The sequence below is a fragment of the Panulirus ornatus genome, chromosome 7 (assembly GCF_036320965.1).
Source record: "Panulirus ornatus isolate Po-2019 chromosome 7, ASM3632096v1, whole genome shotgun sequence".
Taxonomy (NCBI): Eukaryota; Metazoa; Arthropoda; class Malacostraca; order Decapoda; family Palinuridae; genus Panulirus; species Panulirus ornatus.
The window spans coordinates 35,812,870-35,839,406 of NC_092230.1; the positions used below are offsets into that span (position 1 = coordinate 35,812,870).

General features: G+C 39.3%; 2 protein-coding genes across 3 annotated transcripts in view; one reads left to right on the forward strand and one right to left on the reverse strand.

Moving 5' to 3' along the window:
• The window catches only part of GMF (Glia maturation factor), a 34,309-nt gene extending 31,305 nt beyond the window's left edge, over positions 1-3,004 (forward strand). Inside the window, exon 4 of the mRNA XM_071663488.1 lies at positions 1,548-3,004. Coding sequence (XP_071519589.1) covers positions 1,548-1,687 — 140 coding nt within the window. The 3' untranslated portion in view covers positions 1,688-3,004. The remainder of the gene's footprint in view (positions 1-1,547) is intronic.
• Positions 3,005-11,848: 8,844 nt separating this feature from the next.
• LOC139749524 (transcription termination factor, mitochondrial-like) overlaps positions 11,849-26,537 on the reverse strand; it is a 58,258-nt gene continuing 43,569 nt past the window's right edge. For both annotated transcript variants that reach the window (XM_071663486.1, XM_071663485.1), the window contains exons 7-9: positions 16,823-16,976; positions 14,076-14,282; positions 11,849-12,599 (exon numbers count right to left, since the gene is read on the reverse strand). In XM_071663486.1, the coding sequence (XP_071519587.1) occupies positions 12,419-12,599; positions 14,076-14,282; positions 16,823-16,976 (542 nt within the window). In that variant the 3' untranslated portion in view covers positions 11,849-12,418. The remainder of the gene's footprint in view (positions 12,600-14,075; positions 14,283-16,822; positions 16,977-26,537) is intronic.

Below are 26,537 nucleotides of genomic sequence, written 5' to 3' on the forward strand. Positions count from 1 at the left end.
CCAACAACTCCTCAAAGCCATCCACATCCCACACAAAGCGCAAGAGGAATGTCTTTAGCCTCAAAAAGAAGATGGAGTTGTGAAGAAGGCTGATTATAGGCGAGTCCAAGGCAGCACCCATGAAGAACTTCACCTTCGGTATGACAACTATTAACCAAGTGGCAGAAGATCAAGGCATTTAGTAGTGCTTCTTTGCTCACATATATTACTTTTTCCTCCTTGTTCAATATTCTCAAATAGGTAAATTATATCAAAATATATGCATTAGAAAGTATGCCAAAACTTCTGTGAGGATTGGTAAGTGCAGGAAGTGATGGTCCTGAATGGAATGTGCCACATTCCCACCAGCAGGTCGCTCCTACAGTTACCACCATAGTAAGCAGGTTTGTGCTACTTTTGTGATTTGAGTATACCTGCTAATGTGATTTTCATACAACCTGCTGTGTTTGTGTTTGTAAATATGGCATCCAAACGTCCTGCAACATCTTCTACCCCAGAACCAGCAGTTAAATGGATGAGAACCTTTATAGCCTTAAAAATGAAGCTAGAAATCCGAGGACGTGCTGATGCTGATGAGGGAGTGTAACCAGGTAGAGTGTGCATCAAACTTCAATAAGGGTTGGCGGGTGGCATTAGCATGAGTCGTGGGTGGAGTGCACCACTTTCCTATTGTTTGCAGATGTGTGCTACTTGTGCAATATGGGTGTACCTCCAAATGTGATTTTCTTGGAACCTGCCTGCTTGTGTTTTTTAATATGACATCCAAATGTCTAGCAACATCTCCTACTTGAGAACCAGCAGTTAAATGGAAAAGAACCTCTCAGATGATGGAAACAAAGCTAGAAATCTTACGACATGCTGATGGTGGTGAAGAGCGTCAGCTTTTGGGCATTTTTACTACTTCGGTGAATGTACAATCTGCAACATTTGGAGGATTGCAAAGAAAATTCAAGTACTGCGATCAACTCTACTGTCTGCTAAAGTAACCACAAGGGCTCAAAATCTGCTTATGGAGATGGAGAAAATGCTCTCTTTATTCCCAGACCATGAGATGAAGAAGAAAAGCAGCCTTGGTAACCTCCAGATCAGGTCTAAAGCTCGAAAAATTTATGAGTGTTTATGCAAAGAAGACAATGTAGCTGAGCCAGAGCCATATCAAACAGGTAAAGGATATCTACACAAATCTATTTTACTTCAAAAGCCACATAACATAGAGTTAATAGGAGACTCTTCCAATGCTCTATGCAGTCTTTCTTTATGCAAGATTTTTGCAGAGCATGACCCCCACATAAAGCAAGAGATAGGCAATATCTGAATTATTTGATATAATAAAAAAGTCAAATACCAGAATTTTTGTTAGCTGAACCAAACAATTTCCCCAAGCATTTTGGATAATAGAAGTTTTACTGTACTATGATAGTTTGATAGTAAGCAGTACTGCAGTTGTTCCTAGGGTGAGTGGACAGATGATACACCTAGATTAATTACCTTGCTCGTCTTATTGGAAATATGCTATTAAAAATCATAAACATTTTATTCTTTGTCAGACTGTCAGCCACAGCTGCAGATGATGTATGCAGGCAGCTACAGCCACATGGTCAAGGAGTGTGATCTAAGCAAAGTGTTCCAAGTACGTGACCTGGAAGAACTAGATGAAGAGTGGATTCAAACTAATCTAGTAAAGTAAAGGATGATCATCACAGACACCATAGAATCCTTAGTGTATTTTGAATCCACTGATTTTGTTTTTTAAACCTTCAGGTATTTTGTTAGGATTTCCCATTTCAATATGGTTATAGGAGATTTACTAATTACAGTGTCAACAAAAGACCTTGTCTGCCTCCATATATTTCCAAAGGCAATGCATAGCTAAGGTTTATTGTGAGTACAAAGATATGACACTCTCTGGGTGAAATCAACGCACATCTGGGTGCTGAGACTACTTTTCCTAAAGCTGTAAACACCAGTAACTCACCTCAGTTTGCCTCAGGCTGGCTTAAGAGAACAATGTTCTTCCTTTACTCTTCCAGGTTGCCACTTCATTTTGGGAATTTTATTTCTGGGCACTGTATTTCTTCCACAGGTGCTTCAAGATGGTTGGGTTTTACCTTTCAGAGGAGAAAGCCTGAATTCTCATCTGAAAGCAGGAAAATGCAGGTACACACAAGATTTTTAGACACACTGGGTACTCAAAATGCACAAGCAGGTGGATACTTCCTGCAACACATCATCAGTGCCTCAATTCATACAGATCAAGACCTACAGAACCAAAACATGCACCTAGAATACTTCAGGATCCTTGCCAGTTCTAAACCCAGTCAACTACAGATGGTAATCAAGGCCAAAGGAAAGATGAAAAAGGAATAACATGTGTGACATCACCTATGAAAATTAATGGGTAGATAGACAGGTTTTTTGTGGACACTATATCTCATAAAGCATGATTTCCATGTGGTCTTCTTTTACTCTTTGGTTGATGATCATCTTAGACCACAGTTTTACTGCAGTCCATTGTCCATCTCATTATTTAGTTTACCAAATGTTAGTCACAGCTACTGCCCATTTGCCTGCCCTCTGCTTTTCCATCTCTTCTTATTTTTCCTCTCATCCATCAGCATATTTTATAGATTTTCTCTGTAATGAAATAAAAAAAGGGAAGTTCTTGAATTCCCTAAAGAATTCTTGTACAGTGTTGAGTGTTACAATTTGATGTGACACCAAAATCTTCAGTGATGCATAGTGGTGAAAGTGTTGGCATAGGTTTTGCATGGCAAATGTAATTCTAATGAATTAAAGTGGACAGAAACACATTCATAATTCATCATAAATTCCCATCTGTTTTCTGTCTTTTAGACTAAATATCTGGCAGATAACTGGATTTCATGGATAATAGGATATCTCTAAGATTTTGTGGTAGACAACAAAATGAGCCAAGATAAATGTGGAATAAAGTCCTTCTAGAAATTTTATATCCAATTAGAGAAAATAAAAAACTATAAATTAAGATGTTAGTTTACAAAACATACATCCTTTTGCCTGACGCTCCTATATGCTATCTCATGGTGATTATGGCTAGTTGTAAAGAGTTTGAGGTATAGTCCTGCAAGTACAGGAATTTGTATTTGAAACATTTTACAGTACTAATTTCTACACAGCATTCAAACTCACATTCTCTAGCTGGCAAGTGTAATGCACTGAAACCACAGCCCCCTGTCTAAAACCAGGCCCCACAGATCTTTCTGTGATTTTCCCTGCCTGCTTCATATACCCTGGTTCAGTCCATATCACTCAAATTCACTTTATTCTGTGCACACCTTTCACCAATGGACATGTTCAGGCCCAGAGCACTCAAAATCTTTTTCACTCCATTCTTTCATCTTCAATTTCGTTTCCCCTTTTGTAAAGCCTCCACTTCTGATGCATATATTCTCATTTGTCAACCTCTCCCCAGTCTCTCACATTACCATAACTCCCTCTCTTACCCTGTCATTACCTCTTTGCACCAGGTATTGTCCTCTAACCAGTCTGTGTCCTCATTTCCAACACATTCACCAACTTAAATACCTCTCATCTATAGCCCATGCCTCATCCATACATCTTCATTGGGACGACTATACTTTCAAACATACGTATTTGCACCCTCCCAACAAGTGACCTCTCTTTCCACACATGTCAGTGCTTCCAGAACTTCACCCCCTCACCAACCTGTGACTTACCTCTTCATCCATGGTTCCATTTGCTAGCTTGTCCATTCCCAGGTATCTTCATTGAAAGCCTTGCTCCAACTAACTTTCTCTGCACTGCCAAAACTAATGATCTTGCTTTTACTTACATTTATACATTTACTGTCAACCTTTTCCTTTCACACATTCTCTCAGACTCAGACACCAACTTTTGCAGTTTCTCACACGAATCTACTCCTCACCACCTATAGTAGCTTTCCTCCAACACCATGCATTAACACCTTCCATGAAGGATCACTATGAACCTTGCCATGTGCTTTTTCTAGATCCTTACATGCTGCATATAAATCCTTCTATTTCTTTAAGTGTTTCTCACACATTCTTCAAGAATCTGATCCAAACATCCTCTACCCTTCCTGAAATCTCATTGTTCCTCCCCTCCCTGATGCTGTATACAAATCACCACTCTTCAATACAGCTTACTAAGTACACTCTGTCTATCTATATTTGATGCCCATATACATTTCAACGTATACATACATATACATACAAAGACATATACATATATACACATGTACATATTCGTACTTGCTGCCTTCACCCATTCCCATTGCCACCCCGCCACACATGAAATTCTTTTATTACCACACATCTCTCTAACCCTTTCATTACTTATTTGATCAAACTACCTCAAAACACATGTTGTCCTCAAACATTTCATTTTTAACACATCCACCCTCCTCTGCTGAACCCTATCTATATAGCCATGCCTCAAACCATATAACATTGTTGGAACCACTATTCCTTCAAACATACCCATTTTTGCTCTTCGAGATAACCTTCTCGCCTTCCACATATTCTTCAATGCCCCCAGAACCTTCGGCCCCTCCCCCAACTTGTGACTCACTTCCGTTTCCATGGTTCCATCCGCTGCTAAATCCACTCCCAGATATCTAAAACACTTCACTTCCACCAGTTTTTCTCCATTCAAACTTACCTCCCAGTTAACTTGTCCCTCAACCCTACTGAACATAATAATATTGCTCTTATTCACATTTACTCTCAGCTTTTTTCTTTTACACACTTTACCAAACTCAGTCATCAACCTCTGCAGTTTCTCACCCGAATCAGCCACCAGTGCTGTATCATCAGCGAACAACAACTGACTTACTTCCCAAGCCCTGTCATCGAAAACAGACTGCATACTTGCCCCTCTCTCCAAAACTCTTGCATTTACCTCCTTAACAACCCATCCATAAAAAAATTAAACAACCATGGAGACATTATGTGCCCCTGCCGCAAACTGACATTCACTGGGACCCAATCACTTTCCTCTCTTCCTACTCGTACACATGCTTTACATCCTCGATTAGAACTTTTCACTGCTTCTAGCAACTTACCTCCTACACCATATACTCTTCATACCTTCCACAGAGCATCTATATCAACTCTATCATATGCCTTCTCCAGATAAATAAATACCACATACAAAACCATGTGATTTTCTAAGTATTTCTCACATACATTCTTCAAAGCAAACTCCTGATCCCCACATTCTCTACCATTTCTGAAACCACACTGCTCTTCCCCAGTCTGATGCTCTGTACATACCTTTACCCTCTCAATCAATATCCTCCCATATAATTCCCAGGAATACTCAAGAAACTTATACCTCTGTAATTTGAACATTCACCTTTATCCCCTTTGCCTTTGCACAATGGCATTATGCATGCATTCTGCCAATCCTCAGGCACTTCACCATGAACCATACATACATTGAATATCCTCACCAACCAGTCAACAACACAGTCAACCCCTTTTTTAATGAATTCCACTGCAATACCATCCAAACCCACCACCTTGCCGGCTTTCATTTTTCGCAAATCTTTCACTACCTCTTCTCTGTTTATCAAACCATTCTCTCTGACCCTCTTACTTCACACATCACCTAGACCAAAACACCCTATATCTGCCACTCTATCATCAAACACATTCAACAGACCTTCAAAATACTCCTTACATCTCCTTCTCACTTCACTACTTGTTATTACCTCCCTATTAGCCCCCTTCACCGATGTTCCCATTTGTTCTCTTGTCTTACACATTTTATTTACCTCCTTCCAAAACATCTTTTTATTCTTCCTAGAAATTAATGACACTCTCATCTCAACTCTCATTTGCCCTCTTTTTCACCTCTTGCACCTTTCTCTTGACCTCTTGCTTCTTTCTTTTATACATCTCCCAGTCATTTGCACTATTTCCCAGCAAAAATCATCCAAATGCCTCTCTCTTCTCTTTCATTAATAATCTTACTTCTTCATCCCACCACTCACTACCCTTTCTAGTCTGCCCACCTCCCACCTTTCTCATGCCACAGGCATCTTTTGTGCAAGCCATCACTGCTTTCCTAAATACATCCCATTCCTCCCCCACTCCCCTTACATCATTTACTCTCACCTTTTTCCATTCTGCACTCAATCTCTCTTGGTACCCCCTCACACAAGTCTCCTTTCCAAGCTCACTTACTCTCAACACTCTTCACCCCAAAATTCTCTCTTCTTTTCTGAAAACCTCTACAAATCTTCACCGTCGCCTCCACAAGATAATGATCAGACATCCCTCCAGTTGCCCCTCTCAGCACATTTACATTCAAAAGTCTCTCTTTCAAAAGCCTATCAATTAACATGTAATCCAGTAATGCCCTCTGGCCATCTCTCCTACTTACATATGTTTTCTTATGTATATCTCTTTTTAAACCACATATTCCCAACCACCACTTACATATGTTTTCTTATGTATATCTCATTTTAAACCACATATTCCCAATCACCAGTCCTTTTTCAGCACACAAATGTATAAGTTCTTCACCATTTCCATTTAAAACACTGAGCACCCCATGTAGACCAATTATACTCTCAACTGCCACATTACTCATCTTTGCATTCAAATCACCCATCACTATAACCCAGTCTCGTGCATCGAAACTGCTAACACACTCACTCAGCTGCTCCCAAAACACTTGCCTCTCATGATCTTTCTTCTCATGACCAGGTCCAAAAGAACCAATAATCACCCATCTCTCTCCATCCACTTTCAGATTTACACATATCAATCTAGAGTTTACTTTCTTACAATCTATCACATACTTCCACAACTCCTGTTTCAAGAGTAGTGCTACTCCTTCATTTGCTCGTCCTCTCACCAACCCCTAACTTTACTCCCAAGACGTTACAAACTACTCTTCCCCTTTACCCTTGAGCTTCATTTCACTCAGAGCCAAAACATCCAGGTTCCTTTCCTAAAACATGCTACCTATCTTTCCTTTTTTCTCATCTTGGTTACATATACACATAATTAGAATTCCTCTGACACATATTTTTTTTTTTTCGCTGTCTCCCGCGTTTGCGAGGTAGCGCAAGGAAACAGACAAAATAAATGGCCCAACCCACTCCCATACACATATATATACATACACGTCCACACATGCAAATATACATACCTACACAGCTTTCCATGGTTTACCCCAGATGCTTCACATGCCCTGATTCAATCCACTGACAGCACGTCAACCCCGGTATACTACATCGATCCAATTCACTCTATTCCTTGCCCGCCTTTCACCCTCCTGCATGTTCAGGCCCCGATCACTCATAATCTTATTCACTCCATCTTTCCACCTCCAATTTGGTCTCCCACTTCTCGTAACCTCCACCTCCGACACATATATCCTCTTGGTCAATCTTTCCTCACTCATTCTCTCCATGTGCCCAAACCAATTCAAAACACCCTCTTCTGCTCTCTCAACCACGCTCTTTTTATTTCCACACATCTCTCTTACCCTTACATTACTTACTCGATCAAACCACCTCACACCACACATTGTCCTCAAACATCTCATTTCCAGCACATCCACCCTCCTGCGCACAACTCTATCCATAGCCCACGCCTCGCAACCATACAACATTGTTGGAACCACTATTCCTTCAAACATACCCATTTTTGCTTTCCGAGATAATGTTCTCAACTTCCAAACATTCTTCAAGGCTCCCAGGATTTTCGCCCCCTCCCCCACCCTATGATTCACTTCTGCTTCCATGGTTCCATCCGCTGCCAGATCCACTCCCAGATATCTAAAACACTTTACTTCCTCCAGTTTTTCTCCATTCAAACTTACCTCCCAATTGACTTGACCCTCAACCCTACTGTACCTAATAACCTTGCTCTTATTTACATTTACTCTTAACTTTCTTCTTTCACACACTTTACCAAACTCAGTCACCAGCTTCTGCAGTTTCTCACATGAATCAGCCACCAGCGCTGTATCATCAGCGAACAACAACTGACTCACTTCCCAAGCTCTCTCATCCACAACAGACTTCATTCTTGCCCCTCTTTCCAAAACTCTTGCATTCACCTCCCTAACAACCCCATCCATAAACAAATTAAACAACCATGGAGACATCACACACCCCTGCCGCAAACCTACATTCACTGAGAACCAATCACTTTCCTCTCTTCCTACACGTACACATGCCTTACATCCTCGATAAAAACTTTTCACTGCTTCCAACAACTTGCCACCCACACCATATATTCTTAATACCTTCCACAGAGCATCTCTATCAACTCTATCATATGCCTTCTCCAGATCCATAAATGCTACATACAAATCAATTTGCTTTTCTAAGTATTTCTCACATACATTCTTCAAAGCAAACACCTGATCCACACATCCTCTACCACTTCTGAAACCACACTGCTCTTCCCCAATCTGATGCTCTGTACATGCCTTCACCCTCTCAATCAATACCCTCCCATATAATTTATCAGGAATACTCAACAAACTTATACCTCTGTAATTTGAGCACTCACTCTTATCCCATTTGCCTTTGTACAATGGCACTATGCATGCATTCCGCCAATCCTCAGGCACCTTACCATGAGTCATACATACATTAAATAACCTTACCAACCAGTCAACAATACAGTCACCCCCTTTTTTAATAAATTCCACTGCAATACCATCCAAACCTGCTGCGTTGCCGGCTTTCATCTTCCGCAAAGCTTTTACTACCTCTTCTCTGTTTACCAAATTATTTTCCCCAACCCTCTCACTTTGCACACCACCTCGACCAAGACACCCTATATCTGCCACTCTATCATCAAACACATTCAACAAACCTTCAAAATACTCACTCCATCTCCTTCTCACATCACCACTACTTGTTATCACCTCCCCATTAGCGCCCTTCACTGAAGTTCCCATTTGCTCCCTTGTCTTATGCACTTTATTTACCTCCTTCCAGAACATCTTTTTATTCTCCCTAAAATTTAATGATACTCTCTCACCCCAACTCTCATTTGCCCTCTTTTTCACCTCTTGCACCTTTCTCTTGACCTCCTGCCTCTTTCTTTTATACATCTCCCACTCAATTGCATTTTTTCCCTGCAAAAATTGTCCAAATGCCTCTCTCTTCTCTTTCACTAATAATCTTCATCCCACCAATCACTACCCTTTCTAATCAACCCACCTCCCACGCTTCTCATGCCACAAGCATTTTTTGCGCAATCCATCACTGATTCCCTAAATACATCCCATTCCTCCCCCACTCCCCTTACTTCCATTGTTCTCACCTTTTTCCATTCTGTACTCAGTCTCTCCTGGTACTTCCTCACACAAGTCTCCTTCCCAAGCTCACTTACTCTCACCACCCTCTTCACCCCAACATTCACTCTTCTTTTCTGAAAACCCCTACAAATCTTCACCTTAGCCTCCACAAGATAATGATCAGACATCCCTCCAGTTGCACCTCTCAGCACATTTACATCCAAAAGTCTCTCTTTCGTGCGCTTGTCAATTAACACGTAATCCAATAACGCTCTCTGGCCATCTCTCGTACTTACATACGTATACTTATGTGTATCTCGCTTTTTAAACCAGGTATTCCCAATCACCAGTCCTTTTTCAGCACATAAATCTACAAGCTCTTCACCATTTCCATTTACAACACTGAACACCCCATGTATACCAATTATTCCCTCAACTGCCACATTACTCACCTTTGCATTCAAATCACCCATCACTATAACCCGGTCGCGTGCATCAAAACCACTAACACACTCATTCAGCTGCTCCCATATATGACACAAATGAACAGTTGGCAAGCCTAAGGAACCTTGGAAACTACTTCAGTTGCAAAATTCACTGTGGTAGGAAATACATAGCAGTTGGTAGGCAAGAAGAAACATTACCATTAATATCTGCTTGGGTATCGTGAGGACTAGTGACGGATCTGTAGTGAGTCAGCACTTTAGTGGTTGTCAAGTTGCATTCCTCCGAACCAGGTTGTCTGTTCTTTCTACCTCACCTACACATGGACTACTGCGATTCTGTCCACAAACATACAATCTCTCTTTAATCTGCTTATTCTTAGTACCTCTAGATTTTCCTGCAGTTGGCACTATGCCCTAGCCCTGCCTTTTGGAAAAATGGTAGAAGCAATAGACAGCAACAGCACGTAGAAATATTTAGGCAGGAGCATTAGATAGAATTAGCAGATAGAAACATTAAGTACAAGTAATCATAAGGTCATAAGGAACATTAAGTAGGAGCCTCTGCAAACACTGCACTATAGTCACCCTCTGCCAGTGGCCTGTCAAGGATGAGGCACTAAAGGCTCTGCATTGGGATTCACTAGTTATGGAGACTCTGTTGCCATGGCCACCTCTTTAAGGAGTTCCAGGTAGGAATAGGCATCAGAGATACAGACATATAGATAGGAAATATATCAATGTTTTATGTCTATTCAATCATAAAATAAAGTAAATAAATTAACTGTATTCATATGATACTCCAGTTAATAATAAATTTAAAGTGAAATAACCTTTTATAACAAAGAGAATGATAAAGCACCTGCACTGCCCTTGTTGGAGTCTTCTTGGCTTAGATTCAATTGTGTTGTGTAATTTCCAGTTGTTTACGAAGGTTCTTCCACAACACATTCACTTTGCTGAATAGTATTCTTTGACTTCTTGCATTACACCCAACCCACTTTTTGCTCATGTGCCCACAAGTTCTCAACAGGGTTAAGAAACTTTGTTCATGATGAATATAAAATGTCTTATATGGTAGAAAAAAAGTCTCAATATAAAATATGATTCAAGAAATTTTTGCTTCATACTATTTGCCATTTACCACATTAGCGAGGTTGTGCTAAGAACAGAGGGTTTAGCCTTTGAGGGAATATCCTCACTTGGCCCCATTCTCTGCTCCCCTTTTGGAAAATTAAAAAAAAAACAAGAGCAAAGGATTTCCAGGCCCCCACTCCCTCCTCTTTTAGTCGCCTTCTAAGACATGCAGGGAAAATGTGGGAAGTATTCTTTCTTCCCTATCCCCAGGGATTAAAGAAAATATAGGTTTAAAGACAAATTGACATTTATGTCTATAGCTGAATCTAAGCTTATATTAGCAAAAAGCACCATCCAAGGAACATAATGTTTACATAAGGCATCAAGTCTTTCATTGTTTTATATTGTTTAAAAAAAAAATTATTTATCTTGTATTGTGCCTTCTCCAAATGTGTGGAGTTCCAAGACTATCTGATGAAAATGTACCTCATCACAAAATGTAACCAACTGCAAGACTGCATACCGTCTTGCAAATTCCACACTTTCATCCTTATAATGTGTTAATGCAGAATTAACAGCTGGGATGCGTGAGTGAATACCTGCAGAATTCTATCTGCATTACTGTTTGCAACAAGTATGCATCTGCAACTTATCCTTTATGTCATATGCCCTGTGTGAAGGTCTAGCTTGTATGCATGTGACATTCTCATGGTCTTCATGTGGTGTAGTTGAGTGAGGGCAGCCTAAGTGGTGCTTCTTCAGTGTAGTGCTTTCCTCCATATACTGTTTGATCTCTACTTAAACATGTTTTTGCTTACTGTATATCCCTTAGTTATTATATTAAGATGCTCAATATTCAGTGCAAAGATATCATCGCTCCTCTCATTTCCTTCAAGGTTTCATGCCTGATACCTGGTCTTTCCATGCTGGCTGCGGTGTGGTCTTGGGGATAACTTGTACTGATGTTTAGGTTTAAGGCTTAGTTGACAATGGTTCCCATAAAGTAACAACCATTAATGAAATGCTCGAGAATTTGATATTGGCAATGAATCATTAATCAGAAACATGAGGGATGAACATCAGAGTTGCTGACATCATATCTACATTTGGATGGTTTATAATTGGGAAATGTCATGGAATCACATAATTAGTTTCAAAATTACTTCAATATGCATTTGATATTCAGTCAGTGTTACTAATCCTCTTTTGTATCAGTGAAGCACTCTTGAATATTCTGTATCTTGAATTTGGCAACAAATTCATTAGGAGCTGTTGTCTCACCAGTCGTACCAACTGACTTGATGTAGGTGAGATACTTTTGCCCATTTCATATATTTTTCAGATGAAACAAGGAAGCTAGTTATTTCGCTGATTGTACATATGTAGACACATGAATTAAAGCCATGTAAGTACATATCATATCTTGAGATATAAAACATGATTCTTTTAATGTACTTGCTGCAACCAGAGTACATCTTAGAACTCTTCAGGAAAATGTGAATTATAAAGTTTTTATGATGATGAATGATAAACAATAATCAAATACTATACCTGTAATGTGGATTAGTTTGTTTATCATGATAGGAGTAATATATACAGCATTGCTTTCAGTACTTCTTATTTCCAACAAAATATTTTCCATCCTTGTATTGTTGAATAATTTTGCTGTATGTTCTAGAATTCTTGTACAAAATAGCAATAGGAAATGGGAAGTAACCAATTTCCTTCAGTTCCTTTATTCTGTTCAGTATCCTCTGTTCTGAGTACTGCAGCACTCGTGGGCATGACCTATAAATGGAGCAAATTAATATAAATCTGTTTCATCAGTGAAGGAAAGAATATAAATCTGTATTTTGTAATTTCATTTATTAGAAGTAATTGGTTCTAAAACAATCCTAAATCTAGGAAATAATGCAATGACCAAGGTAAAGATGAATCCAAGAGTCTAAAGGGGCAATGATGTTTGGTTTAACTGTAATATCAATATGAAACATCCTTGATAGTTTTGTCATTCTTTTAATAACTACAAAAGTATCAAATATTGAACAAGGAGAAACAGAAGACCAAATTGGAGATGGAAGGGTGGAGTGAAAAAGATTTTGAGCAATCGCGGCCTGAACATACAGGAGGGTGAAAGGGGTCCAAGGAATAGAGTGAAATGGAACAATGTGGTATATCGGGGCTGACGTGCTGTCAATGGATTTCTTTCTTCTATTACTCTAAAATCACCACTCGAGTTACTTTTCTGAATGTTTTGCACTATTACTGTACAATGTTAGCCATACAGAAGCCGTATTATAGCAATAATACCATTAATAATTTAAAAATAGGTAGTGTGAGTAAAGATGGAGCTAATGGTAGCATAAATTAATACAGAAATAACATGATATACAGTATATTGTAAGAACAGTACTGTATGAACAAAACAAAAAAGACTGAAGTCTGCATGTATGTGAAGAAGTTTAGTTGGTAGAATACACTGAAGCCATACATCAGCACTAAGTCAAGTACTCCTTCTTGCAAGCCTCTTGCACACTCTTGGCTTAAATGTTTCTTACTCACTAGAACTTTTAGAGAATTCTCAAATTTCCTCCTTTCCACAACTCTGCTTTCAGCTCCAGATTTCCTATTACCATCCTTACCAAACTTAACTCCCAAATACCTAGGTTCATCCACTACTTCTAGTTCTTCACCATACAAAATCTAATCCTACTGTACAAAATAGACATGTCTTTTTCACTAACATCTCTAATCAGTTCTTTTTAAATTTTAAATAATTTCTCTCCATCTCTTATAGAATTCATTCTTTGTTACCAGCATTCTTCCACATTCGTCTAATACTCTTACAAATAACTCTCTTCTACACTTACTCACTTCCATTTAGAATAGCCTTTAATTCTATTTCAAATTCGTATTAATTTTTCTTCCAAGATCCTCATTTGCTTTTCTCTCGTTGATATAAAAACAACCTTTTAATTCTTTTATTCAGAGCTTTATACTCTGCACTCTTTTCATTCATTGCTGAAAAATAGTATTGAACTATGCTAAGCAACTGCTTTAATCCAGATCATTCACTAAACAGAATCAGTGCCCTAATATCTCAACTACTTAAAGTGGAGATTATCTATATATCTATTACCAAGTGACTGGGAGTGATCTTGTATACACTACCCTCCTCCAAATGGGGAAAAGCAGCAAAAAGCCTTTAGACAAATTATTGCTATGTCATGAAGAACTGATATTTTGATTCATATAAAAACATACCTGACATTTTCAGGGGTGAAACCTTCAGAAAACAGAAGGTCAAGCTTTTTCTTCAAGTTGGTGATATGCATTCGCTTCAGACCTGGGTTACGCTGGAAATGAATTGCCACCAAACGCTGCTCACATTCCAGCCTCTCTGCCAAGTAACTTATAACATCCTTGTGGTCACCCAATAGCAATTTTTGAGATTGATATCGTTCACAATATCTGGGGAAAAAGTAATCACTATAGCATAAGTGTTTTGAATTAGAAAAGCTATACTGTCTGGCAAAAGAAGTTTAAAGGACATAATCCTTTCCAGTAAATGCAACAAGACCCTTATACAGGTACACCACTGAATTTCCAGCAACATACTTTGGCACCTCCTTTAGTCCGGACAAAATTACGCGAGGGAACTTGAGATTACCGCGGCCACCAGACTAGTTTATTGGGAGGCCACACATGGCGTTGTGTAGGGTGCACTTGTTTACATTCTTTACACTGCACTTGCTGGTGATACTGCAATTCTGTGAGATTCTTAGCTTATTTTGCTTGAATTTAGCCCTAGCTATGGCTTCTAAGACATATGAAAGTGTCAGTCATGGTGTCAAACGTAAACATCAATCCATATCGATCCAAGATAAAGGAGAACTGTTGAAAAAATGGACCATGTTGTTTCAGTGCGTAACCTGTGTGACATCAACTGTTTATGATATAAAGAAGCTCAGGAAGAAAATACTGAAATTCTATGCAGACAGCGATTCCAAGAAGCAAATGAGGATTAGAAAAACTATGAAAGATGGTAAGAGTACTAAGCACAAATGAGTGATGATGGGATGGTTTCGGCAGTGTTGGAGGGATGGAGTGGACTTGTCTGGGAGCATGATAATGGACCAGGCTAAGTTGTTCCATAAAGAACTTAAATTACAACATGAGCATGACTATACTGAAGGATGGCTTCAAAGATTCAAGAAGCGTCATGGAATTTCCATGAATAAAGTGTGCGGAGAAAAGTGGTCTGCAAGCCATAAGGGAGCTGCCAAGTATGTGGACAAATTTGCAAAACTCATAGCTGACGAGCATCTCAGGCCTGAGCAGGTGTATAATATATTTGATTTATTTAATTTACATTTAATATTTGTTTGATTTAAATTTCTAGCAGTCCATGGTATACTTTAGACACATGAGAGATGTATAATTAGTGGGTTAGAGGTGTGTTGATGAATTATTATTATGTGACCATGGTTGGTCCAGCAAAATGGTTAATTCGGTAAGGCTTTGGAACAAAGAGTGCCACAAAATCGGTGTGTACCTGTACTAAAATCCAACCTACCCCAATTAATGCTTCAGCATTCCCCAGTAACTGTCATATATGGCCTGGCCAACCAAGACTATAAGACTCTTGTGAAAACATCAAATCGTTATTAATCCCTACCAAATTCAACTAGTGACATGTACACTACCTAAACACAAGAATACTGACCACATAAAAGCTAACAGCTTGAAAAACCAAGAGAGGGGACACACATGGGAATTTTATGCTCTAAAACTGCCTTAAATACTACTAGAGTTTGGTATTTCTTAATACATAGCATTAAAAAGTGGCAATTGAAATTTCAAATTAAATAATTTGGAGAAACTTAAAATACTTTAAAAACTTTTAATCAGATTAAGTGACATTACTGAATACATGACTTTATAATAAAATTTTTTATTCTAAAGTGCTAACATCATTATAAAACCTATAATTGAAGAAAAATATTTTTTCTATACTTAGCATCAAAACAAACAAGAAGGCCTCATTTGCAAGCATTCACTCTCTAGCAATTGTGCATCATACCAAAACTACTCCCTACTATCCTCTGGCAAACCCCATAGATAACACAACTGATCAAATTCATCTTATCCCATTCATACCTCTAATGAATGCCCCATATTCCTGAGTTTACTATATCTTTCCAATTCTTTCTCAGTCACCCACTGACACAGATATCCAGTACAGCTAATTTTTTTCTCTCAAGCCTGCATTTTCTACATGAAAGTAGTAGTATGAGAGACTGAACCTTCAAGAAAAACTCCTCACTTTGCTACTTCCTCTGTTCCTACTTTATATACAGACAATATAGAATGGGAGAACTTCCAGCCCCCATGCTCCTGCCCTTCTTCATCAACTTCTGTAACATAAAGGAGATACTTGGGTAGTAGTTTTGTTCCCCTGTCCTCGAGAATCACACTCAACATCTGAGGCTTTAAAGTTTTGTAAGTAATACTGTAAAGCCATTCTTGCTCATAATACTTCAATGAGCAAACTGTATCAGTAACTAACTAATCAGGAAAATTTCCCTTATCAAACGAAGAAATAAAGAAAAGAATTGACTAGCCAGAGTTATTTTAAGCATTATGCTGTTTGAAGTCAAAGACAGCCTTTGAGATATACATGAAATAATGACATGTTAGATCAGTAACAGATATGACATGTTAATGAGTAGCAGATACTACTGTGCTGGACAACATGTCCTATTTCTTGTTTTGCATCTACCACAGTCATAGAATATAGATCTAATTACAATGTGCATTTAATATGTTCTAATAAAGTATTAAGAATTTACCATTGCTGTTCACAAGATAGATAAAGTATTAATTAATCAGTATATGACAGTTCAGGATACATTTTCAGACATTCAGATGAGTTACTTTTGAGTTTCATATTGAAAAGGAGAAATTAACAAAAATAATTTAAAAAGCATACTTGCTAAACCACTACCAACCTCTCAAAAATATCAGGAGCAGAGTGACATATCCAAGGTTTAGGTCTTTCACTGCCACACTCAATGGCACGCTGCAGTCTCTCCTCTATTAACTTGGCATTGTGACAGAACACCCACAAGTCTGAGAGAATGTCTTCTGGCTTCACCCCATATGCTGTAAACAAAATAACAATCAATACCATGAAATTAGTAGCTTTCTTGTAATCTTTGTACAATTTTTTCATAAGTAGTCATAGCTGTTATTATAGTTATATCATTTACTTACTGTATATCCCTGGGGTAAGGAAGAAAGAATTTTAACTCTGTATTCCCTGTATATTGTAGAGGGCAACTGAGAGGGGCAGGAGTTGGGGGCTGGAGCGGGGCCACACATGGAGTGCTTATCCTGGCTAGGGTGTTTGAATGTGTGTGGATGTAACAAAGATGAGAAAAAAAAGAGACAGGTAATATGTTTAAGGAAAGGAACCTGGATATTCTGGCACTGAGTGGAACAAAGCTCAAGGGTAAAGGGGTAGAATGCTTTAAAAATTTCTAAAGGAGTGTCCACTCTATCAGTCAGTGCCTGGTAGGCACAAGTGTTAAGTCCGTAATTGGACACTTTGAGGCAACTTTGATGAGCAAATCAGCGGACTGCCCTTCCTCGTAGTTAAGCAAACTCACCTGACACTGCCTGGTGGTTTGATGCTGGGTCTGGAACAACAGCGCTGCCAGCCACAAAAAGTTACCGCTCTTTACACCATATAGTTTTTTGCACTCTGTTCTTTTTTTTTACTTTTTTATGTACAAAGCAATCAATATGCTACCCAGAGCCATTTTTTCCTTCTAACTTTAATGCACATAATGATACTGCACTCATGGCCTGCTGACCACCTACTGGCTACTGTATAACTTGACTGCCCAACCACCTCAACAATGTGGACAGCAACACAGGCATGCCCAACAGAATTTGCCCGGTGAGGGTACAGCCTGCAGAGCACTGCCCAATAGTGTGGATGTGGCTTTAGTAAAGTCAGGGACTGATGTGAGGGCAAAAACTAAGGAAAGGGTAGCATTATTGCAGAAGCAGAAGTTGTGGGAGTGTGTGAAACAGTGTAAGAAAGTGAGCTTCAGACTAATGTGGGCAAAAATAAAAGTGGACTGCAAGAATTGGGTCATCATGAGTGCTTATTGCACTTGACAGTATAAGTGGATCAGTGGGTATTCAGTAACATGAATGGAAATGGTGAACAGCTTTTGGAACTGTTGTGTGATAAAAGGGCTCATGACTCAGAATACATGGTTTAAAAAGAGATACACAGCCATGTATATGTAAGTAGATAGGAAAGATGGTCAGGAGATACTAATGTTTTAGATACTAACTGATAACTGATAGGTGTGCATAAGAGAGACTTCTGTATGGGAATGTACTGAGAAGGGCAGCTGGTGGCATGTCTGATCACTACCTTCTGACAGTGAGGGTGAAGATATGTTCAAGGTTTTTGGAAAAGAGGAATTATGGGTTAAAGGAGAGATGAAAGTAAGTTTGATATAGAAACTTATGTGAAGAAAATGCCAAGAGAGATTGAGTGTAGAATGGCAAAAGGTGAGTAAATGAAGCTAGGAGAGTGGGTGAGAAATGGGGAAGTATTTAAGGAAGCAGTACTGGTACATACAAAAGAAGCATGTGCCACATGCAAGAAAGGTGGTGGTCGGGTGAAATGATAGTGAGTAGTGGGATGATGAAGTAAAGTTGTACGTGAAAGAAAAAAGGGAGGTATATGGGTGGTACCTACAAGGAAGGAGTGGCTATGGTTGGGAGATGTATAATAGAAAGCAGCAGAGGGTTAAGAGAAAGGTGCAGGGGTTAAAAATGAAGACAAATAAGAAGTGGAAAGAGCAAGTATCAGTAAAATTCGGGGATGATACAATGTTTTGGAAGGAGGTTAATAGCAAGATAAAAACGAGTAAAAATGAGAACATTAGCAAAAAGGGCAAATGGAGAAAGAGGAAAAGGTAGTGATGAGGTGAGGAGGAGATGGAATGAGTATCTCAAAGGTTTGTTGAATGTTTTTCATGATAGGGTGGTAGATACTAGGTGCTTGGGTTGGGATGGTATGCAAAGTGAGTCATGGAAAGGGGTTTAATGAAAAGAGATGAGGTAATGAAAGCCTTGTGAGAGATGAAATGTGGCAAGGCATCTGGAGTGGATGGTATTGCTGTTAGATTTCTGAAGGAAGGAGGTGACTGGTTGACTGGGATTTTCAGTGTATGCATGGATCATGGGGAGGTGACTGAGGATTGGCAGAAGGCATGTATAAAGCCACTGTACAGAGACATGGAGAACAAAGGTGAATGTTCAAACTACAGAGGTATAAGTTTGTTCAGTGTACTTAGTAGGTTGCATGGAAGAGCGATGATTGAAAGGGTGAAGGAAGTTTGTTCAGTGTACTTAGTAGGTTGCATGGAGGAGCAATGATTGAAAGGGTGAAGGCATGTACAGAGGAACAGATTAAGGAGAAACAATATGGTTTCCACTGTGGGAGAGGATGTGTGGATCAGATATAAGCTTTAAAGAACTTACATGAGAAATATTCAGGGAAACAGAAGGATCTGTTTGTGGCACTTATGGTTTTAAGAATATATGGTTTGGGAGGAGAGCTGCTAGAAGCAGAGAACTTTTTATCAAGGAGAGTGATTGGTTCTAGGGGAAGGCTGGTCTGCAGCAATGATATGTGATGTCACCATGGCCATTTAATTTGTTTGGTGAGGGAGGTAAATGCAAGTGCCTTGGAGAAAGGGACAAGTATGCAGTATGTTGGGGATGAGGGCGGCCCAGAGAATGAGTCAGTTGTCGTTTGCTGATGACACAGCACAGGTGACAGATTCAAATAAGAAACTGCAGAAGTGGTGTCTGAGTTTGGAAGTGTGGATGAAAGAAGGAAGTTGAGAGTAAATGTGAATAACAGCAAGGTTATTAGGTTTAGCAGAGTAGAGGGACAAGTTAGTTGGGATAAGAATCTGAAAGGAGAAAATCTGGAGGAAGTAAAGTGTTTTAAATACCTGGGTGTGGACAGGGTAGTAAATGGAACCACGGATGTGGATGCGAGTAATAGGGTGAGTTAGCTTGCAAAGTTTTTAGGAGCACTGAAGAATGAGTGGCAAGAGAGGTCATTTGGGAGGGCAAAAATGAGTTTGTCTGAAGATAAAATAGTTCCTGCACTGTACAGATGAGAGGCATGGGCTATATGAGGATGTGCAGAGGAGGGTGGATGTAATGGAAATGAAATGTTTGAGAACAATATGTGATGTGAGGGGGTTTGCTCGAGTAAGTAATAAAAGGATAAGAGAGAGGTGTGATTGAAAGAGCTGAACAGGGTGTGCTGTAATGGTTTAAACATACAGAAAGAAAGTCTGAAGAGGCTGACAAACAGAATAATGCATCAGAAGTAGAAAAGACAAGGAGCAAAGGGAGACCAAATTGGAGATGGAAGGATGGACTGAACAAAATTTTGAGTGTCAGGCCCTGAACATGCACGAGGATGAAAAGTGTGCACTGGATGGAGTGACCTGAAGTTATGTGGTATAAAGGGGTCACTGTGCTGTCAACAGAAAGAATCAGGGCAAGTGAATGGACTAAGTAAACCACAGAATGGTCTACAGGGCCTGGTGGTGGATAGGGGTCTGTGGTACTGATGAATTGCACATATCAGCTCAAGAATGGACGTGAGTGAATGTGGCCTTTCTTCATCTGTTCATGGCACTGCCTTGATGAGAAAAGTTGACCAAGTGTGGAAAAAATATCCCTACCTATTTCCTAAATCATGTAGTAATAGCAGTTAGCACCACCATTTTATTTGCTCTACTACGGAACACTTGTATTGCCTGCAGAGCTACACTGTCAGTGCGAGTTACATAAGAGTGGGTGGAAATACAGGGAGTGAAATAAGAGTTGATGGAAATAATGTCTGAAGAATATCAAAAACATCTGTATAACACTCCAAGGCCAAATATGGAATTTAAGTTATGAGCAAGGTTATGTTCCAGGTTAAAACTCTTTATAACTGACACAAAAACCAAACTAGTTCGGATTCTTATGCCATTTATTTCTTTAAATGGGATGTAAATTTGAATGAAGAAAGCATGGAGGAAGTAGGATGTTTTAGAAACCTAAGAATAGGCATAGCAGTGAGTGGAATCATGAAAGTAGAGGTGAATCACAGGGTGAGTAAGGGGTCAAAGGTTCTGGAGCACTGAGGAATGTGTGGAAAGATGGTCACTATCTAGAAGGGGAAAATTGGGTACCTTCATGAAGGTATAGTAGTCCCAGCAATGTTGTACAGACGCAAGGCATGGACAATAGATGAGAATGCATGGAAGAGGTTGAATGTGCCTGAAAATTAAAAGTTTAAGGTAAATGTGTGGTGTAAGGAGGGTTGATCAAGTACGTAATGATAGGAATCAGAGACAGATGCGGTAATAAAGAGAGTATGAATGAGAGATCTGAAGAGGGTGTCCTGAAATGGTTTGAACATAGAGAGATTGAGAGAGGAAAGGGTGACAGTAAGGATTTATGTTTAAAACTGGAGGAAACAAGGAAAAAAGGGACACCAAATTGGAGATGGAAGGATGGAGTGAAGTGAATAGGATTTTGAGTGCTTAGGACCTGAGCATGTAGTTGGGTGAACAGCATACATGGAACAGACTGAATTGGAATTATGTGGTATACAGAGGATGACATGCTGTCAATGGAATAAAACAGGACACATGAAGCAGCATCACAGAGAGGTATGTGGGGCCTGGTTGTGAATATGGGGTAGTGGTTTTGGTGTATTACACATGACAGCTAGAGAATAGATGCGAGAAAATGAGGCCCTTTCTTTGTATGTTCCTGGCACTAATATGCTAATGACGAAAACAGCCAACAAGTATGAAAGAAGAAAATATGAAGGAAAACAAATGTAGAAAGCTTTATGGCCAAAGATTGGACATTCTTCAAGTTATGAGGTAGTTTATGTTACTGGTTAACCCTTCTTAAAAGTAGCATAACTCCAATAAAATTTAAACTGGGTATGAGTCTTATGCCTTTCATTTTTTCAGATGCTGTATAAACTGTATAAAATTTCAAGAGTATATGATTTAGATTTCACAATATGTAAACAAGGTTAAATTGAGGATTAAAATGTGACTCCTGATTATGGAAGGATGGATATACAATAGATGGAAGGATGAACATAAAGACAGATGATGACAATTAAGAAAGCAATTCCTATGGATCTACCATGTTACTGAGGTGACATGATAATAATCATCACAGCTGCATTCTTTTACCTGCCATCAATACATCTTTTTTTTTCATATTTGATTGCTGTCTCCTATATAAGTGAGAACACCAGGAACAGAGAAAGAAAGACTAAATCCTCGCATATCCATTCTCTAGCAGTTAAGCATAATGCACCAAAAGCACAGGTCCCTCCACACAACCAAGCCCCATTGACCTTTCCATGGTTTACCATGGACGTTTCACATGCCCTAGTTCAATCCATTGGCACCAGCATGCCACATCATTCTAATCCACTCCATCCCATGCATGCCTTTCACCCTCCTGCACATTCAGGCCCTGATCGCTCAAATTATTTTTCATTCCATCCTTCCAACTCCAATTTGGTCTCACCGTTTTCCTTGTTCCCAAACTCCTGACGCACATATCCTCTTTGTCAACTTTTTCTCACTCATTCTCTCCATTTACATTCAAAAGTCTCTTTTACATGCCTATCAGTTAATATATCAACTAATGCAGTTTCCCAAATTTAAGGAAGGAAAGCTAAAGGAGAATCTTTAGTCCTGGAGGCAAAGCATTGAACTTCAATACACCTCCAAAGTAGTCTTATAACTCATATGTTAACAGATAAATAAAACATTACTTTAGACACATCAGTCCATGTGTCTGTGTATGCAAATTAAGTATGAACTGGGGCTAGGAAAGGTTATTGATAGAAAAATTTTTTAACGGAGGATCCAGTCAAGGCCTTAATTGAAATATAGAGGTTATTGAAAGGGAAAAAGAATAGAGATGAAAAAGTATTTAAGAATTTTGAGGGAACTGAACAATCTGTCACCTAAAATGCACCAGGTTACAATTATTGGGAAAGACATGAGAGGGGTAGAGAGTTCCAAAGCTTCCAAGTGTAGGGAAAGAAACAGTTATCAAAACAGCCCACTAATGGCCACACAGTAATCATGTGATGCAGCAACTTGTCAAGTATTGTGTCATCTAACTAGTAGTGGGGACATAAATGGCCAGCTCTCACAAGCAAAAACCAAAGTAATGCCCACAGAAGAGGGAAACTGAACCAACATTGTGGTGCAGACCAAGTGAGTCAAGTTTAGAAGTTAGCCTGGTGTGTGTGTGTGTGTTTATAAGTGAAATCGCTGTCAACTCAACTCTGTCAAGTAAGGATACACATTTAGAACCACTCCAGATGTGAAAGCAATACTCCATCAAGAAAAGATCAACCCTTTGTATAAAAGAAGCAACTATTTGGAAGAAAAGAAATTTTGACTTCTAAACAGGACTCCCAGTTTCTTAGTGGTAGACTTTGCCATTTCCATAATGTGAGGTTTCCAAGAAAGAGAGGATGTTATGGTAGTACCAAGTATGTTCATTGAGTCAAGAGGTGGAATTACAGAACAGTCAAAGGAGAGAGGAAAGGGGTTTCCATGAAAGAGTGGATGTTATAGTAATACTAAGAATGTTCATCAAGTCAAGAGGTGAAATTACAGAACAATCAAAGAAGAGAAGAAAGTTGTGAGGAATTTTCAGGGGAGAGATGAGTAGAAACTGCATCTTGCATGCATCAAACTTAACCAGATTTTGTCTATCCCAAAGAGATATCCTATCCAAGCCTGAGTTTATTGAAGAAGTTGTTCAAGATGAAATGTAGATTGAGTGAGAGGAAAAAGGAGCAGAATTAAAGGATGTGGAGATGTGCAGTGTTGAGTCACCAGCATATGAGTGCATTTGGTTATTTATGGAAAAATAAAATCGTTGATAAAAAGGATAAAAATGTACAAGGAACAGAACCTTCCAAGACACTGCTGTTGATGAGGACTGGAGGAGATGCTGAGCCATCAACAATCATGGAGACAGATCGGCCAGAAAAGAAACAAGGTGAGGGAAGGAAACTAAAAGCGGGGAGCTAAGAAATGAGACCCCGTTGCCATACCCTGTCAAAAGCTTTGGATATATCAGGGGCAATACATATGATTCCCCAAAATCTTTCAGGGATGAAGACCAGGCATTGGCAAGATATGAAAGCATATCACCAATGATTCTTTCCTTAACGAAGCCATACTGGTAATCAGAAAGGAGACTGTGAGATTCAAGATGTGTGAGGATATGGAAGTTGAGGAGGGATTCAAAGACTGGAAATGGTAGATGTCAAGGCAAAAGGATGATAGTTAAAGGGGGTTAGAATGGTCTACCTTCTCAAGCACGGAATGTACCAACAAATCCTTCCAAGAAGAAGGAAAAGTCCTGCTTTTATACAGAAATGGAAAATACAAAGGAGCACAGGTGTAAGTTCTGAGGCACACTCTTTCAGTACACAGGGATAGATGCCAACAGGACCATAAGCCTTGTTTGTGTCCAGAGAGAAAAGAACTTTTTGGAAAGTTTAAAAAGAGACCAGGAAGGGGTATAAGATTAGTATGGGGAGCATCAGGGGGTGAAGGAATGTTAGAGTCATCCAAGACAGAGTTAAAGGAGAAACAGGAACCAAAGAGACTTGCTTTGTCTATGTAAGAGACAGCTACAGTAACATCAGAATAGAAAATTGAAGGAAAGGTGGAGCAACAGAAATTGTCAGCAATGCCCTCAGCTAAAAACCTAAAAAGACCTGTCAGTGAATGGAGATTACAGATTATCACACTTCATTTGAATAAAGGAATGCTTTACCTCATGGAGAACATACTGGCAGTGATAAATGCTGAATGGGAGTCTGAGGAATGAGAGTTTTCCAAGACTGATATGCCTGATACCTTGCCTGAACGACCTCAGAATTGGAACACTTGAACCATGGACTGGAAGAAGTTTTCTTAAAGGAAAAGGGGATAAATATTTCCATTCCTTTACTATGCATTTGGCAGAGACATAAGCATCACCACATAACAGACACTAATTTACCCAAGGAAAGTCACATAAGAAAAATATTTTCTTAAGCTATATCTTGAGGTGCCAATATCTACGTTTAGAAGGGCCTACTGGAGGGGAAGGTGCCATTAAAATAGATACATTTACAAGAATGTGGTAAGAATAACCAACTGGGAATGAGATTGTGTGGTTACAGCACAGCGGATTAGCGATGAACAACACATCCAGAATATTAGGGAAGTGTTCACAGCAGTCAGGAATATCGTTGGGGAGGGAGATAACTTGCCCCTCTCGATCACTGAGAATGGAGAATGTGATGGCTTCAGTCCTTCCAACATCCATATGGGGGGAATTCAGTTATTCCCTATGGTGAATATTAAAATCTCCAAGTGGAGGTTCTCAGCTTGCGGGTGAGAGGATGCCACAGTCTCATAGCAGGAGTTTAGACAGCTGAAGAAAGATATTAAACATGTGGAATTAAGAGAGCAATGGGTGGAACAAAAGAAAAGTGTGATGGTTGGGAGACAAACCCTGAGGCAGATCACACCAATGTCTGGAAAATCAAGGTACTCGAGGTTTGCAACAAGTGTGTCTTACTTTCTGTCTCATCAAAGGAGGAGTACTGTACCAAGATAATCCTACAATTTTCTCCTTACAAGCACCATATACCTACTTAAATCTCACTTATTTTCTTCAAATAAGTTCTCTTGCCATCTCTTGTCTGCACAATCATTTTCAAATGTAATCATGATAGAATCCAACGAACTTATGACCCCTAGTTCCAGGCGTCATGGGGTGCTAAGAATCTAAAAGTTCTCGCCTGACTCTGCTGCCAATTAGAGGGAGGGCTCAAACAGTAGAAATACCAGCCCACTCGTGACCTTTTCCTCTCTTATAGACCTGCCTCTTTTCCTATTCACTATACCAACATTCATGATCTTTCTAGTAACCTCTCTCTTGTTGAACAGCATCAGTCAAGTATCTCTCCAATATCTTAAGTCTCTCTCTAATTCAACTGTTTAATGATCTTCTCACTAACCTCTTCTTCATACCCAACTAGAACTTCTACAAAAGATTCCTGCTCAAAGGCAGTGTCTGTGCTTATTCCAACATTAACCTGTGGCATGCACTGAGGACCTTGAGTCCCCAAACTTTGATGTTATCTGGCTCAATGTCTGTCACCCAGCTACAACTGTTTTCCTTTGCTATGTCTACTGCTCTTGTAATTCTACAAATTTGATAACTTTCTTTGACTATGTGAACTCCTCCCATGAGGCTGTGACATCCTCTCACCCCTAAACCTACAAATTCTACCTAAGGGGTTTCAATATTCTACATAGAGATTGGTTGAACTCTTCCTATATGGAGAGAGAGAGAGAGAGAGAGAGAGAGAGAGAGAGAGAGAGAGAGAGAGAGAGAGATATGAAGCACTTATATATATTAACTATTCTCAATGATCTAGAGTAAATTATCACCCTACCCACCCATATTCCTTGCTGTTGTGACCACTCTCCTAATATTCTCAATCTCTTTTCAACTCTAATCCTTTGCACTATAGCGACACAATCTTGCTCCCAATTGGTTCAT